Source organism: Argentina silus (assembly GCF_951799395.1).
Source record: "Argentina silus genome assembly, chromosome: 12".
Classification (NCBI taxonomy): Eukaryota; Metazoa; Chordata; class Actinopteri; order Argentiniformes; family Argentinidae; genus Argentina; species Argentina silus.
In genome coordinates this window covers 8077322-8093077 of record NC_139666.1, presented here as the reverse complement: position 1 = coordinate 8093077, position 15756 = coordinate 8077322, and the positions used below count along the sequence as shown (strand labels likewise).

At 44.0% G+C, this 15756-nt stretch overlaps 2 protein-coding genes across 3 annotated transcripts; one reads left to right on the top strand and one right to left on the bottom strand.

Annotated features, from left to right (window-relative positions):
• Nucleotides 1-533: 533 nt before the first annotated feature.
• mrasa (muscle RAS oncogene homolog a) lies at nt 534-8871 on the bottom strand. The gene is made up of 6 exons (XM_083682688.1): nt 8749-8871; nt 5509-5718; nt 4561-4714; nt 4211-4310; nt 3076-3155; nt 534-2422 (listed from the first exon to the last, which is right to left on the bottom strand). The coding sequence occupies exons 2-6, from the start codon at nt 5699-5701 to the stop codon at nt 2323-2325; spliced, it is 627 nt and encodes a 208-aa protein (XP_083538814.1). The 5' UTR covers nt 5702-5718; nt 8749-8871; the 3' UTR covers nt 534-2322.
• Nucleotides 8872-13537: 4666 nt separating this feature from the next.
• Nucleotides 13538-15455, top strand: tmem177 (transmembrane protein 177). 2 transcript variants are annotated; one of them, XM_083681418.1, is made up of 2 exons: nt 13538-13602; nt 14192-15455. In XM_083681418.1, the coding sequence occupies exon 2, from the start codon at nt 14244-14246 to the stop codon at nt 15174-15176; it is 933 nt and encodes a 310-aa protein (XP_083537544.1). In that variant the 5' UTR covers nt 13538-13602; nt 14192-14243; the 3' UTR covers nt 15177-15455. The 2 variants fall into 2 exon arrangements, with proteins under 2 accessions (XP_083537544.1, XP_083537543.1); XM_083681417.1 differs by having other exon boundaries at nt 13545-13610.
• The last annotated feature ends 301 nt before the right edge of the window (nt 15456-15756 follow it).

Below are 15756 nucleotides of genomic sequence, written 5' to 3'. Positions count from 1 at the left end.
CTGAAAAGGCCAATGTGAAAGGAACATATTAGAGACAGCACAGTCTGGTTTGCATCAGCCCTGTAGTGTCTAAACCCCCTAGCTGTCACAATCTCTGTACACAGACTCAATTGCAACATGAAGTGACACTTAATCAACATGGATTGAAAAGAGGCAGACGGACAAGTGTCATGATGACAAGGACATGAATATCAATCCATTCTACTGTATCTGTTTCATCTCTGCAGGCCGTAATTTATTCCACAAAGAGTGAAGATCAATACTTTGATCTGATAGCTTACGCCATCTACTGACTCCAGTCAGCCATGACTATGATTCACAACAGTAGGTTTTGTTGAACTGGCAACTCTCAAACTGCTTGTATTTGCTGTGATCATCATTATACAGGAAATGAATACACTGGCAACAAAGATGACCTAAATAAATAACATCAGTCAAATTTTTTTGGTGGGCTGTATGAGTCAAATTTTCGGGCCATGAATACACAAGAGGAGCAGACCACCACACACAGACACAGTTGGTATCTTTGAACTCACAATACTTTATTTCTTTATTCAAATATTGAAACCCTGAGGCTAGATAGAAAGGCCATTGTCATGCCTTGTCTAGCTCTTCAGTCAGACACAGCCAGCTATAACACATTGAGGTAACAGTGACAGTAATAAATTATTCATCATATAAAAACACTTGCAAGAAATTCATATCAATAATACAAAAGTATCAAACATACTTGATATGATAACATTTCTTCAGACAAACGTATTACTTCTCTTTTTCTAAAAATACTGCCCATCGTAATTATTTGTTGTTGCTTTGTCATCCAAGGAAGAGGTTTCCAACCTGCCTCTCAGAGAACGCCAGTGAGGTCACTCTAAGGCTGGAGAGTAGCATGTACATACCAAACCTGGGTTGAAATAGTATTAGCTGTGCTTGATTGAGTTTGCCTGAAACAATGGAAACCAATGGAATAGTCCCAAAAGTGCAAACCCCGCCCATCTGGCACTCCCGGCAGGCTTAAGCAGACGCTCAGACCCAGGCATGATACATACATCTGTGATCTATACCTGTGCAACAGGCACAAGCAGGCAGTTTGGGCTACATGGGTTGACAGATAAACTCAGTTTTTACATTCAGTCCATTTTTATTAAGCCATCCCCTTTCATCATTTGCAGATCTGAAAAACATGCAGATATGAAAGTCTGAAATATATTAAAAGTGCAAAGGTACTTCCTTCAAGAGCCAATTTTTTTATCCAGACAAAAAAGCCCAACATCTTGTTTGTTTTTTTAGTGCTTAACAGTACAAGCCATTTCATAGGTTATTAAATACTTTCCGTTCGGACAAAGACATATATTGTCTTCTTGCTTGGAGTGGTCCCCTTTAACCGTACAGGCCAGATTCCCCGTTGATCCCAGTGCAAACACACGCACACACGCACACACGCACACACGCACACACACACACACTTCTCACTCTTCTCATCTATCCTGATCACACTACAGAGCCAAATCGAGCTGAGCTGAACTGGGCTGGCCTGGTTATGCATCCACCACAGTTGTTGTAACAGTGCTGGAAAGGACAACGTTAAAGGAAAATATCCGAGCCAGCGCGGGATGGTTCGAGTCAGCCCTGTAGTGTATAAAGCCCCTTCAAGACCCCGGAACCTTTGCTAATGGCTAGTGCAAATTGACGTTAATCCTCACTACAGTATCATTTCAGAATAACTTTTCAACACTATGGAGAACCAACCACGACCACAATGTACACTCAAATAATCAGGTCCCAACAGCACAAACACTCAAATAATGGGTCCCCAAAACATGTCACATCCCCCCACCCTTTGAGACTGCCTCAATGTCCATCTCCACAAGGGGGGGGGGGGGGGGGGGGGGCGCCTCTGCATCCATGGAGAGCGCTCCCCACAATACTTGAAACTGATTCCACCAACCTCGGTTGTGTGGCAATAAAAGGATCTTGTATCTATCAAAGTCCTTCCATGACGTTGTCTCAATGGAGTGCTTTTTTTCAGACCACTTTGGGAATGAGGGTGGGGGGGAGGAGTGGGTTTAGGGTTTGGGGGGGGGGGGAGTGGGGGTGGGGTGCACAATATCCTCTGTTCGACCCTAACATGGGCCTCTGTTGGATCTGACCCCCCCCCCTTCCCAAGTGTGTGGGGTTTCTACTGTATGACAATGTAACAGTCCGTCAATTCCACACCCTTCTTTTTTCTTTTTTCTTTTTTTTTTTACTCCAGTTCTTGGTCACGGCAGTTCATTCTGCCATGGCTACACAGCGCGGAGGAGGATCACGGTTGGATGGTGGTCACAAGACGACACAGTGGAGCTTGTGAGAACCTGTGGAGCGTTCCCCACGCCATTTCATCTTCTTCTTCTTCTTGAGACTCCTCTCCGGGATCTGTTGCCTGGGGGCGGGGGGGAGATATTAGAAAATTAGCAAGAACTGAGATTTGTTGGCGAAGGAGGTTAAATAAGCTGTGGGAGAGAGGGTGGAAGGTTGAGGGTTAAAATGACATCAGACAAGTTACACTGGCAGCTAAGAGGGCCTCATAAGCTCTCTAAGATACTCCCCTTAACACTTCACAAACAGTTGAGTGGGCCCTCAAACAGGATATGACCTCACTGAACACCAACACATACTGGATTCCTCTGAAATTACACGTCTGTTCATTCAGGAAATAGCTCTTTTTTTTCTCTCATCCTTTTAACAGACTTTCACTGGCATGCCATGCCTATTGTATACAATGTTAGCACAGAGCCCAACGTGATGGGGCTGTCTTGTTCAAGTCGTATGTACTTAGATAGAATCCAATGACATAATCATGTTTTGTTTAAGTGTGCAGCAATTGATTGCATGGGGAGATAGCATGGTTGGCAGATGACGTGGAGAAAGCAGAGTGAATCTGACAGTTTCTCTCTCGTTTGAATCTGACGGTTTATCTACCATTTGAATCGGAGTAAAACCAATCTTGAACCAACCCGGTTTCTGTAAAGGAAAAGGTCCTATCCTCAATCACAAGAAACTGAAAACAAGCCTGCATCCAAGAAAGTGACCTACCTTATTACTCGTACAAGTTCATGGAATGCCTTGTCCACATTCATAGGAGGGTCTTTGGCACTTGTTTCAATGTAGGTTATCTGTGAAGAGACAGACACAGAGACCAAACTTTACTCCGAAAGGCTGAAGGAGTGCCACACAATGTACAGGATGTACTCAAAAAATCACTCGATCACTAATGTTGTGTATTTGGATTAATAATGCTTCATAATCAGCACGATGACACAACAACGATGACTGCTTCACTCCTCCCTGTGTGAAAAGCAACGTCAACAAATCAAATGTACACGTGGCCTTTCAAACGATCACCTTTTGCATCGTCATTACTTCGTACACTCTTAAATAGCGTGTTTTCAAATGGCGAAGCCACACTTGGCAGTGTTTGTGTTTTCCCTGTCACAGCGCCTCAGTGTGTTATGATCCCGGTGGGCCCAGCTAACTCACACCCTGGAGTGAACGCTGAGTCAGCGCTTCAGATTGCACCCAACAACCTCCTCCGGGGCACGGATCCAACACACAGCCCAGACAGAGACTCCTATCACTGACAGTTTTAACATTCAACATTCTTCAATTGCCACACAACAGCAGTTTGTGCCGTTTGCTTTCTGTATGGCAGGGTAAGTCAGACAAAAAAAGTGCATAGGAGGACACTTACATTTTTGACATTTAGCAGACGTTTTTATCCAAAGCGACTGACAACAAGTACATTTGTCTGAAGTAAGTGAATCATTTATACATCAGCCATCGTAAGAAAAAGTCTATGCTAGGACCAGGTGCCATTGGCAGTCACAATGCTAGAGGAAGGAAGGATTCTTTTTTTTATTAACAGTAGAGGAACTGTACAGAGGGGTAGTGGAGTGTGAAGAGTAGAGGAACTGTACAGAGGGGTAGTGGGGGGTGAAAATGTCTTTAGGACATTTCGACCAATACCAAAGGGGGCATAAATTCCATTTGTCAAGATTAAATAATCAAATCAAATCAATTCAAATGACATTGGATGCCGCTATCTAGCTGGTCTTCAGCCCACCAAACAGATGTGTCGGGGGTATACAGCCCACCAAAAACCCTCCCCTTTACAGATGGTATAGGGAGGGTTACGACATCAGTCTGACTGTCTGACTGAGGAGGCACTCACACTGTGTTTGGCAGCCATTTCTTGTCCTTGGTCACTGGTGATTTTCCGCAGGTGAACCAGGTCCACTTTGTTGGCCACCAGGACCATAGGGAAGGCTTCCCTGAGAGAGGCGAGAGAAGGAACAACAGAATTTAAGCCAACATACAGGCATCTCTTTTATCATGTGTAACACAACCAATGACCAATGACCGAAGAGAAAAGAGTAACCTTGGTTGATGATATGAAGCTCGATTTGGTGTACTTGTTGTGGTTGGTCATGAGCAAGAGACAGAATGGAGGACATATGCTCTGTTGATAAACCCTTTACTGCTCAGTCAAGAGTATCAGACATGCATGGAAATATGTCTCACCTGTCTTTGACCCTGAGGATGAGCTGGTGGAAGCGGTCCACATGTTCAAAGCTGGCCTTGTCCGTCACAGAGAACACGATGAGGAAACCGTCCCCAGTCCTCATGTACTGTTCTCTCATGGCACTGAACTCCTCCTGGCCCGCTGTGTCCAGCACTGCACAACAACAACACAGTTACATTAGCCTACTACTACTGCTACTGCTACTGCTACTACTACTACTACCACTACCACTGCACAACAACAACACAGTTACATTAGCCTACTACTACTGCTACTGCTACTGCTATTGCTACTACTACTGCTACTACTACAACACAGTTACATTAGCCTACTACGACTGCTACTGCTACTACTACTGCTATTGCTACTACTACTGCTACTACTACTACTACTACCACTGCACAACAACAACACAGTTACATTAGCCTACTACTACTGCTACTGCTACTGCTACCACTGCACAACAACAACACAGCTACATTAGCCTACTACCACTACTACTACTACCACTACTACTACTACTACTACTACTACTACCACTACTACTACCACTACTACTACTACCACTACTACCACTACCACTGCTACTGCTATACTACTACTACTACCACTACTACTGCAATACTACTACTACTACTACTGTAATACTACTACTACTACTACCACCACTGCTACTGCTACTGTAATACTACTACTATTACTACCACCACTACTACTACTACTACTACTACTGGAAACTGGATATGCTTATGGGAAGCATCTTCTTGCTTGTTTATGGTTAAAAACATAGTGAACGAAGTCTAAATCTCAGCACTGCATTTTATGAGTCACACACTTTACAAATAACGAGTATTGCTATCATTACGTCCAACGTATAACAGATTCAAGACTACAGCCCCTTATCCTGAGGGAGACAAATGAAAAACAAGAGAAAGAAAGATGTCTACCATCCAGGATGGCCCACTGGCCGTCGATCTCGGTGTGTTTCAGGTACGAGTCCTCGATGGTGGGGTCATAGTCAGGCACAAAGATCTTCTGGAAGAACTGGATGGTGAGAGCGCTCTTCCCCACCCCCCCGTCCCCCACCACCACGAGCTTGTACGTGGGAAGGTTGTCGCTAGGGACGGCGCTGGTTGCCATGGCGACGGCGGCTACACCTGGAACACAGCGAGAGGGGGAGGAGGAGGAGGAGGAGGAGGAGGAGGAGAGACGGTGTCAGGACTGCTGCTAGCCGCTGCTGCTGCTAATTCATCGCCAGGGAAACGAGAGAGCGACTACACATCTGAGAGTGATGTATCACAGCAGCAGCGCCTCAGAGAACATCAGCTAGTATCGACGCCTCTGTCCATCCTGCCCAATGGGGACTCCCAGAGAGAAAACACTGCTGCAGCAGGGGAAAGGATACATGTCTGTCTGTAATGTGCAAGCATGCACTGCATTACGTGTGTAACTGAGGTAAAAAAAAAGAATAAAAAAAAAAGAGCTATGCCTCACAACACACCACAATGACTGTCTGAATAAGGAAGTGAACACAGCACACAGCCAACCAGTGGTACTGTATAATCCAGAGGTTTTTCCCATTATGCATTCTGTTTTCTCCCTCCTTTGTGACTGCTAGAATAGCACGGAGCAGCCACTATCCCAGGACCAGAGCGTGAGCAAGGAAATAGGGTCTAGACATATGGATTACTGCACTTTGTAATTATGGCTTGGGGAAAAAATAAAACCATGACATTAGTGAGAAAGGATAGCAGCTGTGGATATATTTTCACCCAAATGAACACAGCATCCTCACAAAATCCCAAGGTTCACACAAGTATTTCTGTTTACTTCTTTCTGTTGCTTGACAACATTATTTATTTTTTTGGACTATTGCACTTTCCATAAAGGGTTGTTTTAAGAACCTTGAGAAATATGGTAATCAAAACACAATACAGGAAGACTGCAGCAGCTTTGTTACAGTATGAGTTACCATACTAAAAAGCTACAGCTTTCACCACTTGTCAAAAAGCCACTGTAAAAGAGCAACGTACCAAAAAGATAATTAGGTCAGCCAATTGAGGACCACAAGTTCTCTGTGGTTTTCATCACCACACTCTTGCTATCATGGAGTTTAGCAATTCGTGCGAAAATGAAGATGAAACCATTTCAGACATATTTTTATGGCAAGGCCTAAAGTGGAGTACTACACCACATCTAACAACATTGACATATCCAATGTCCTTGCAACAAAGAGACAGACTCAAAAACTGTATCATCAGCATGCAGTAGCTACGCTATTATCATTACCAGCTGAGAGCTGCTTTCAATTCCCACCAAAAAAGACGCCTCTTCCTCTAATGGCTCCTAAATGGAGATTGGGAGAAGATGCTGGAAAGGCTCTCCCTCTGCCTGACCTCAAAATGTACAGAGGGCATAGCTCAGCCCAGGCAGTGTGTGGGTAGAGGTCTGCCTGACCTCAAAATGTACAGAGGGCACAGCCCAGCCCAGGCAGTGTGGGTAGGGGACATGGCACCGGGCCGCAGGAAACAGCTGTCAGCTGGAGACGGCAGCCCCTTCCTGCCACACACAATGGAGGGAAGGAAGGCGCTTCCTTCCCCCAACAGACCCGGACCCCTGGAGAAGGATATGGGCTAGGATCTCCCTCACAAGGGAACAACTACATGCCTTAAACAGCCCAAGCCCAACACTCAAAACAGTATGTACCATACAATCAATCAATCAATTAATCATGTATCACTACCACTCCAATACAGTCGATCCTGTTGTCTGACTAATTCATTTTGGATTCTGATCTGGGTGCTGACATCGGTGCCCTATAGACAGTTAAGGAGAGCCTACCTATACTGAACAGAATTCCTGACAAGGAGTGCGTCATCCTCACCGGTTAATACCCAGGGTGCAAACTCCTGTTGACTATACAAATGAGGTCACAAGATTATGGGTCATCACAGATGACTCAGCAACAACATGCATATCAAAAATGATATGATATGGGCATGAAAAATGCATCATGCCACTTTCGTATTTGTGATCATGTATTGTACACAGTCCGTAATGGACAGCAGCTGAGTAAGACTTACTGTATGCTTACTCCAGAACATATAGCTGATGAAATACATAAATATGAGACTGAAAGACTTCAACTGTACATGACTTGGTAAAGGTTTAGATCTCATGACCGCTGGAAAATACCGCAACAGTAAATCAACATGGGTCTGCCCATCAGCGGAATAACTTCATGGGTCAACTCAATGAACTGTGGATCCATGTTGCCATACATCCAGTGACTAGATACTTTTGCTAACTTTGTCTCTTTCTCCTAAGACATTTAGTTATTTGAATTTTTTGAAGACTTGGCAGTCAAATTGGCATCAAAACCTGAAAGGGTTCATCATCCAAGGCACTGTTGTTGCAGAATTATCTGGTGATTTCACATGGCTATTAATAGTGAGATGAATGTGTGGCCTACTGTAGCTGCTAAGTGCTGGATGACCTCATCCAATGATCTGGTGCAAGAGGAATCCTTCAGAAGGACTTCTAGAATGGCTACAAATGTATCTATTCATGATCATGCCTGGTTGAAATTCACTCAAAAAGGGAAGTCTTAAAAAGCAACAGCTACAGCGAATGTATATAAACCCAAGGACTGTCAATGGTAACAAAGTAGGTTACTGTATCATATGACTATTAAGTTTACTTTGTATCCCAGGTAAATGAACAATGAACAAGTGAAGTAATAAATAGAATAGAAGTTATAAGCAGCGGACGAGGAATAAGCCTACTACTGTTGTTCACTTCCTCTCTCACTTCACACTGGGTCTGTTGTGAGCAAAGTAACGGTACTGGCTATGGGAGCAGCAGTTGACTTGCCGCCTGTGAATAAATGATTTATGTTGCTTCACCATGAGAGAAACATCTTTTACAGAAGTTTGCAGCACTGTGCAATTTCCGTAAATGGAATATTGGCGTCCATTTCTTGAATCACACAGAGAAGAAGCCCTTCAGTGTTGCAAATGAAATGATCAAGCCCCTCAGTGCATGAATAAATCACCAAATGAATAAGTCCTACTCACAACACAAATGTTTAATCATAATATCAGCAGGATTAACAGAGTATATCCAAAAGGCTTCATTGGCTAGCGATGCATTATTCGCGACGACAATTTCAGGAAAACAAAACTTACCAATATGAGATTCGTTGTCGTATAAACACAGCAACCTTCACGTACAAGTATTCCTCATCCCTCTGTCTCTATAATGTAATCATCGCCACCCTTCAGTCCGTGAGACGGGAATGTGCCTCACACACCCGCAACACAATACGCTATGTAGCAAATCTTTATATCGCAACAGCTGATACTAAAAATAGAATAACCTCACAGGGGTGGACTCTCGTTTTGCTTAGAAATGAGATGATCAAATGTTGCCTTCTACACAACGACATAACTGTTATGTATATGATTTGTAAATATATAGTCATTTATGTTTCCACAAGAACACTTAAATACCTACAACATGTAGAAATCACGTGGAATTGCTGTAGTGTATCCCTTTTCCGAGAAAGTGGACTGTTCCGTTATGCCGCGGCTCCCCAGACTTGTAAAGAGGAAGATCTGTCACATTAGAGCTTCACGAAACTTGAGGGCGGCTTCTTTGACAAGGGATCTCTATCAGTGTTTGTCACATTTTGTCACAAAACACAGCGTTTGTCGTTATTCTACGGAGTATGAAAATAGATTGATTGATCACTTCCAAATGATTGATTTTAATGGCGCTCATTACTGAATAACTTCTTTCACGTGGCATAAATGTATTTTATTATGCATAACGCATTACACTGATTGGAATGCTTTTTGATTTTACAAAGTTAATATCAACAGACTATTCGATTCGTATGATGACAAGTTCAATGGCCATAGGACAATCACTTATTGTTTCAGTTTAAGTCTCATCTGGACCTGCTGGTGCTTCTGGGATGTAAACTTATGTAATATTGCACAGCAATATAGAAATGTGGAATCAGAGAATCAGAGTGGAAACAAGTGTTTGCCTCAGGTGGCAAAACACAACAGGTAGAAAAATGCACTTTTCAGGTGAAATCATCTCACATAGCCAGGCCCACTGTATGAGGCTTAAGTATAGGCTTGTAGCACCTCTGCTATTACATGCATGTGCTCTTAAGTGTTGCTTAGTGACAAAACACATTCTCACAGATCTGCTTTGTGGGTTTCAGCTAGAGGTCAGGAAATAGATAGGATCAGAACAATCAAATGAAAGGACGGGGCTGGTTGAAGGGAGGTGGTAAAGATCAAATTTACATTTACATTTACATTTATGGCATTTAGCAGACACCTTTATCCAAATCAACTTACAACAACATTATGATCTTTTCTCTCCATACTTCACCAGCTATGTCAATTCTGCATGTGAAACATACACAGCCTTTTCCTTCTCTTGGGAAAATGTCAGATACATGAGTTTCCCCTGCCAAAAGGATACAGTGCTGTTGTGTTCTTTGTGTACAAGATGTAAGTGTCTAAGACTCACTGATCAATCTGAATTTCACCCCCTGGATTGTCCTGCTTGTCCATTGTGTCGGCTTCATGAAAAACAAACACAGCCTGAGGCGGCTGAGACGTGGGAACACAAACACCCTAAACCTCAGGAATGCTGATTGGAGATCAGATGGTCAGTGTTGTTCACATTGTGATAAGGAGACTTTGTCTTTCAGTTGCGGCAGCTTGAAATATTGTAACTTCAAGGTGTTCAAGTTATAATCTGATATTGTTGCATTATTGGGTGAACTCTCAATTCCAACAGTTTTCTGTAACAAAAATGAATACTTTCAGTCGTCATATCAAACAGATATGATCATGTTTTCAAAAAATATATTCCTCAAAGTAACATTAGCGTGTGTGTTTTTTTGGCAACTGTGATGGTACACGCACAAGCACACGCACACGCACACACACGCACACGCACACACACACACACACACACACAAACACACACACACACACACACACACACACACACACACACACACACAAACACACACACACACACACACACACACACACACACACACACACACAGTGTTTACCAGTAAGTGGCTAATGGAGGTAGAAGGTGATAGGAACAGACCTGTGACTGTGGGGAAGGTAGCAGTGAGAGCGTGCTGTGATGTGAGTAATCAGATTGAGATGGGGGAAGGGTGCTTGATATCAGGCTTGCGCCTTCATAAATAAGTCATGCACTAGATGTTGCTGCTGCTGCCTTTTACAACACTCATTACAGTGGCTAATGGGCATGAAATGAAATGGACAGCTCTCTCTCTCTCTCTCTCTCTCTCTCTCTCTCTCAGTACACAGTGGTTCCAGGAAAACCTTGTATTGATGTTCTTTAGTTAAGTATGACAGGCCCTGGTGGCTCACTCAAGTCCCCCCCCCCCTCCTCCTCCTCCTCCTCTCCCCCCACAGAATCACATTAGTGTTTGCGAGGCGTTCTGGAACCTTATCGTCTTTTCCACACATTTTGTTTTCCAGTAAGCTGGGATTTGCCCTTGCTTCCAATACACTTAATGAATGGATATAATAACAGGATGTTAGGTCATTCTCCTTTCACAAGCAAGATTTTGATCATAACAATGTACTGGAATTTAAAGAGAAGAACTCAAAGACAACAATCTCTTAGGTCATGCACTGGAAACTGTACAGTATCTATCTATACCAGGTATTGACAACTCAGTGATGTGAAGGGAATTCATTTGGTCAGAGAGAGATTCCTCTGTCCAATGAGTTGAGAAGTACAAGTATTGATTTTGCTTTGGTAAACTGCTGGAAGGCAAACTAGGGGTGCAAGACTGATTGATTGTTGACTCGAAGTGATTCATTGTTCCTCTCATGAAGCAAGAGGTGATGGGATCTTAATTTGGGTATTGATTTAAAGGTCTCTTTTGCATACTGCATGTGTTGGTTGAGAGACATATTTTCCAGAGACGCAGTATTGCGACATCACTCAAACTGATGTGTGCAAAAATGATAAATGCATGCAAGTTTCTTCCAGGTTACATTATATAACATTCGGCTACATTCACACTACACCGAAATGCATTCCGCAAACACTAGTACTTTCAGACCATTAAAGGTAACTAGAGGAGTCTAAATCTTTCCATTCAGTGGTATTTGACCTTTTGATATGCAGTGCCAATGGAAATATCCAATTGGCAACACTGAAAATGCACAGACAAAGTATGGGAGAGATCCAAAGGTTACCATCAGCCTCCCCTTGATGATTCTAATCTCTATTCAACACCCTGGATTGCTTGGCCGGTGACGTCTGAATTATAGGCCTATGACGTTAGCCGGTGACCTCTACCTAGCCTTTACATTTGTCACCGTGGCAGGACTCCTCTCTCCCGTCATTAAAAGACATCTTACTCCTTTGCCCTCCAAGCATGTGTTCCCTGTTGCCTAGTGACCTCCCGTCAAAGGAACGAAAAGGGGAATTATGGAAGGGGGGTGGTCTTAAGGTGAACTTGTGTCTGTTCATGTGGGGGAGAGAGGTTGTAGTGCTGTGGTTTAAAGAGCAGTGAGGCCGAGGGAGGAAGGCCAGATGTAAACCGTTTGAGGAACACAAAACTCATTCGACTGTATCAGTGTGCTTCATCGTGGAAATGGGTAACCTGATTTTGACTGTTCCCTATTCAAGGGCCCGGAGATTCCCACATTGCTCCTATTGCCAGTTGCCATGGAGATTTGTGAAGGGTATAGCACAGTAGAGCTTTCTCGCTTGGGGAAGATCATAGCCTCTTGCTCTTTTTTATGTAGAGTAGACTATGTAATTCTACTAGCTTTACTGCGGTTTACTAAAATTCACCATGCAATATGTACAGTATACCCAGTTAAAGTGAAAGCCAGTGCTCTGTCGTAAGAGAAAGATGTGTTTTTTTGTATATTCATAAAAAAGGACATTTTGAAATCACTGAATTCGCTGAAATCAAAGGCAAATGTGTCATGCAATTGTCTTACAGGTCACAGGTGACACACACCGATTTCCATTTTTACATCCAGATAGTGACCGACAGTAAGTGTATCTTAAGAGCCTTGCAGCGTAGTCAACCTCACTGAATGCATTTGCATCCCCTGCATTCTGTAACACAGTTAAAATTTCATAACAGCTTGCAGGCATTTTGACACATTGAGCTCTTCCAAGTAGCACATCATTACAGCTCAGGGCCTGAACACCCGTTCTCTAATCAATGTGTGTCTGTCAGTAATAACGCATGAGATGTGTGATATACACTGTAATTACCCAGGAAACGTATGCTAGCAAGACGGGGAAAAAAACATGTCTATAACCAAGCCTTTTGTATCCACCATGCCTACAGAGACAGCTCAGCTACAAAGCCAGGGGGAGATCCTGCAGGGAGGAGGGATTTAGGGGCATGTAAGGTTGAAGCCAATGCAATGTAAGCCTGTTCTTGACTCTGACAAGATGAGAGACACAGAGAGACACTTTGATGGCATTGTGAGTTACTGTATATCTTTCCCCTTTTTTCTCTGCAGACGAGGTGCAGGTGTTTTATAGAGGAACATGGTAAATAGCTTCCTCCATGTATTGTCAAGCCTAGATAGCTATAACAATACACACAGGTTCTTATCAAGGGTGCAGCATGGAAATTAAGCAAGTGAGATAGGCAATGAAGGGTTTTAATTAAAAAGGTAATCTTAGTTTAATATTACACAGTAGGCCTGCATCATCATCACTTGGGTTTGTCAGTGGCTAACACTTACTGTCAATGCTATAATATTACATCAACCCCACATTGATTTAGCCCTAATTTAGCTATGCTGTATTATTCTCAGTGCAAGATATACCGTTGCTCCTGCTGAAGTGTTCCCCCTTGTGGTGAAGTCATGCAGTGACTAGACTGACACCTCGACACGACTGTCGTGCAAAAGCGTGCAAACTGCTTTACGACTGATGCTGCCGTAACATTGGTCCGTCCCGGCTGTCCTTGCCGAGATGTACATACTGTAAGCGTGTGAGTTTAACTTCTATCGTTTCACATTGTTAAAAACATTTTCCATGTTAATTGTGATCCCGACACGTAGTTTTGAGTGTATACACATAGGTCGTAAGCAGTTCAGCCAATGGGCATGTCATCTATGCTTATAGGTTTGTCGGGCCCTTAGGAGCGAGTTGATCAAACTGAATTTCGTTGAATTTGTGGATTCTCTCAAGTCTAGGCAACGCAATTGTACAGCGTTTGACTACCTTTTTTTCGTGTGCGAAGCACTGCTGCACCCTATAATGTTCATGGAAGCACCCTATAACGTTCATGGATGACAATTTTGTTACAAAGCACTCAGCCCACTCACTCACATTCAGAGCATTGGTTATCTAGTCAAATTGGAAAACCTTCCCATTGAAATGCATCTCATAGTGTAGGGACTGCATACCGTACATAACTAAATTTCAGGAAGAACTACATAATATTTCTTGTCTTATGCCTTTGCATAAAATGTCTAGTTGTCAATTCATAGTATTCACTTAGGTCAAACTCTAAACCCTTCTGTGTTTGTTATAAAGCCATCGATTTAGCATGTCTGCTTTTCTCTACAGATGTATCCCCCTGAAGTCTGTAGCTGACAGATAAGGACTGAAGGCCGTCGCCATGGCGTCTACATTTTTAAAGTATGGCGCGATGGTGCAGAAGTACCGGACGCCGCTGCTCATCGTTGGGTGCAGCGGCGTGTTCGTGGCCAACATGTTCTACCATGCATTCCCTGAAAGCACTTACAAGAAGCTGTACCAGGCCTGGAGCAAAGGGGTGCCAGCCAGGCTCTCTGAGAAGCTGGAGAGTGTCTTCCAACAAGTGCTGAAGGACTCTGGCGTCGGCTCCCCCACCGGCTATAGCGCCTTTGCCTCCTTCGGCTTCCACCCTGTAGGGGCTGGTGTGCCCTGGCTGCCCTCTGGTGCCCAGATAGGCATCCCTGCCAACTTCAACAGCACGCTGGACGACCCGGCCGGCATCACCAACCGCACCATCCTCATCAACGGCCAGCAGGTGGAGTGGGACAGCCACGTCGGCACTGCCCTGAAGGACTCGCTGGTGTTCTCCACGGAGGCGCAGAAGTTCGCCATGGCGCGTGAGGTGGCTCGTCTGGAGGTGGGGGGGCCGGTGCTGAAAGCGGCGGTAGCCCCGGCCTGCCTAGCAGGGATGTGGTTCTACGTGGTGGGCCTAAAGCAGCTCTTCGGCCTGCACACAGGTCCCGTCCTCGTCAGGCTCGGGGTGAACGCGTTGGCACTGGGCATGGGCGCCGTGTCTTATTACCTCATCTCTGACACTGTCAGCCAGTGGCTGGACTTCTGGTCAGACCAGCGCGCCGCAGGGCTGTCCCGTGACTATGCCAAGGGAGGGGTGGAGTTCTACGACAAGATCCTCTTGCGGAACAGAACCCTTCGCTCACTGATGGGCCAGAAGGGGGAGGAGATGTACGCGCCCAGCGGCAACCTGTTCCCCGCCCACCTGCTGAGACTGAAACACGCCCCCTACACAGCTAGGAGGGACGGGATTGTGAGCCTACTCAAAAAAGAGGAAGCGTAAAAGGACCTCTGAGAGCGGCTGACTAGTTTTTCCAGCCGATATTTAAAGTTAAAAGGATTGGAAACCTGAAAAACTCACATGCAACATTGCCTGAATAATGACATATCCTTGATCAATGTATTTCTCTATAAATTATGTCAACTGTGTATTCCTGAACTGGTATAAGAAATGGTTTTGATATGTTGCATTTGTATGTGTAGTCTTAATTTCTTGTGTTTGTGTGTAAAGATACAGGTGCCAGACACAATAAAATAAAACCTCTACAAACATGTAAGGCAACATGTGTGTGCGTGTGCGCATGCATCTGTGTGTTTGTGAATGAGAGAGATCGAAAGAGGAGGTGTGTGTGTGTGTGAATGAGAGAGAAAATGAGGATTGTGTGTGTGAATGAGAGAGAGAGAGAGAGAGAAGGAGGAGGAGGAGGAGGAGTGTGTGTGTTAGTCTAATTTGAAGTTTGTCTCTAGAGTATTAAATAAGTCAGTTCTGAATTCCAATTATCCTCTCTTCTCCCGGAAGTGTGTCCCCTTTCCATTATATTTCTTACACTAATTCAGTGCTTTTAAGTCCTTGTGAACAAGTC

Bases quoted from the DNA above. Each gene is read 5' to 3' on its own strand.
- mrasa (XM_083682688.1), bottom strand. From the start codon at position 5,701: ATGGCAACCAGCGCCGTCCCTAGCGACAACCTTCCCACGTACAAGCTC. The intron at 4,311-4,560 runs GTGAGACATATT...CGCCTCTCTCAG, and splicing joins ATCCTCAGGGTCAAAGACAG to GGAAGCCTTCCCTATGGTCC. The intron at 2,423-3,075 runs GTAGGTCACTTT...CCCCGCCCCCAG, and splicing joins GAACTTGTACGAGTAATAAG to GCAACAGATCCCGGAGAGGA.
- tmem177 (XM_083681418.1), top strand. From the start codon at position 14,244: ATGGCGTCTACATTTTTAAAGTATGGCGCGATGGTGCAGAAGTACCGG.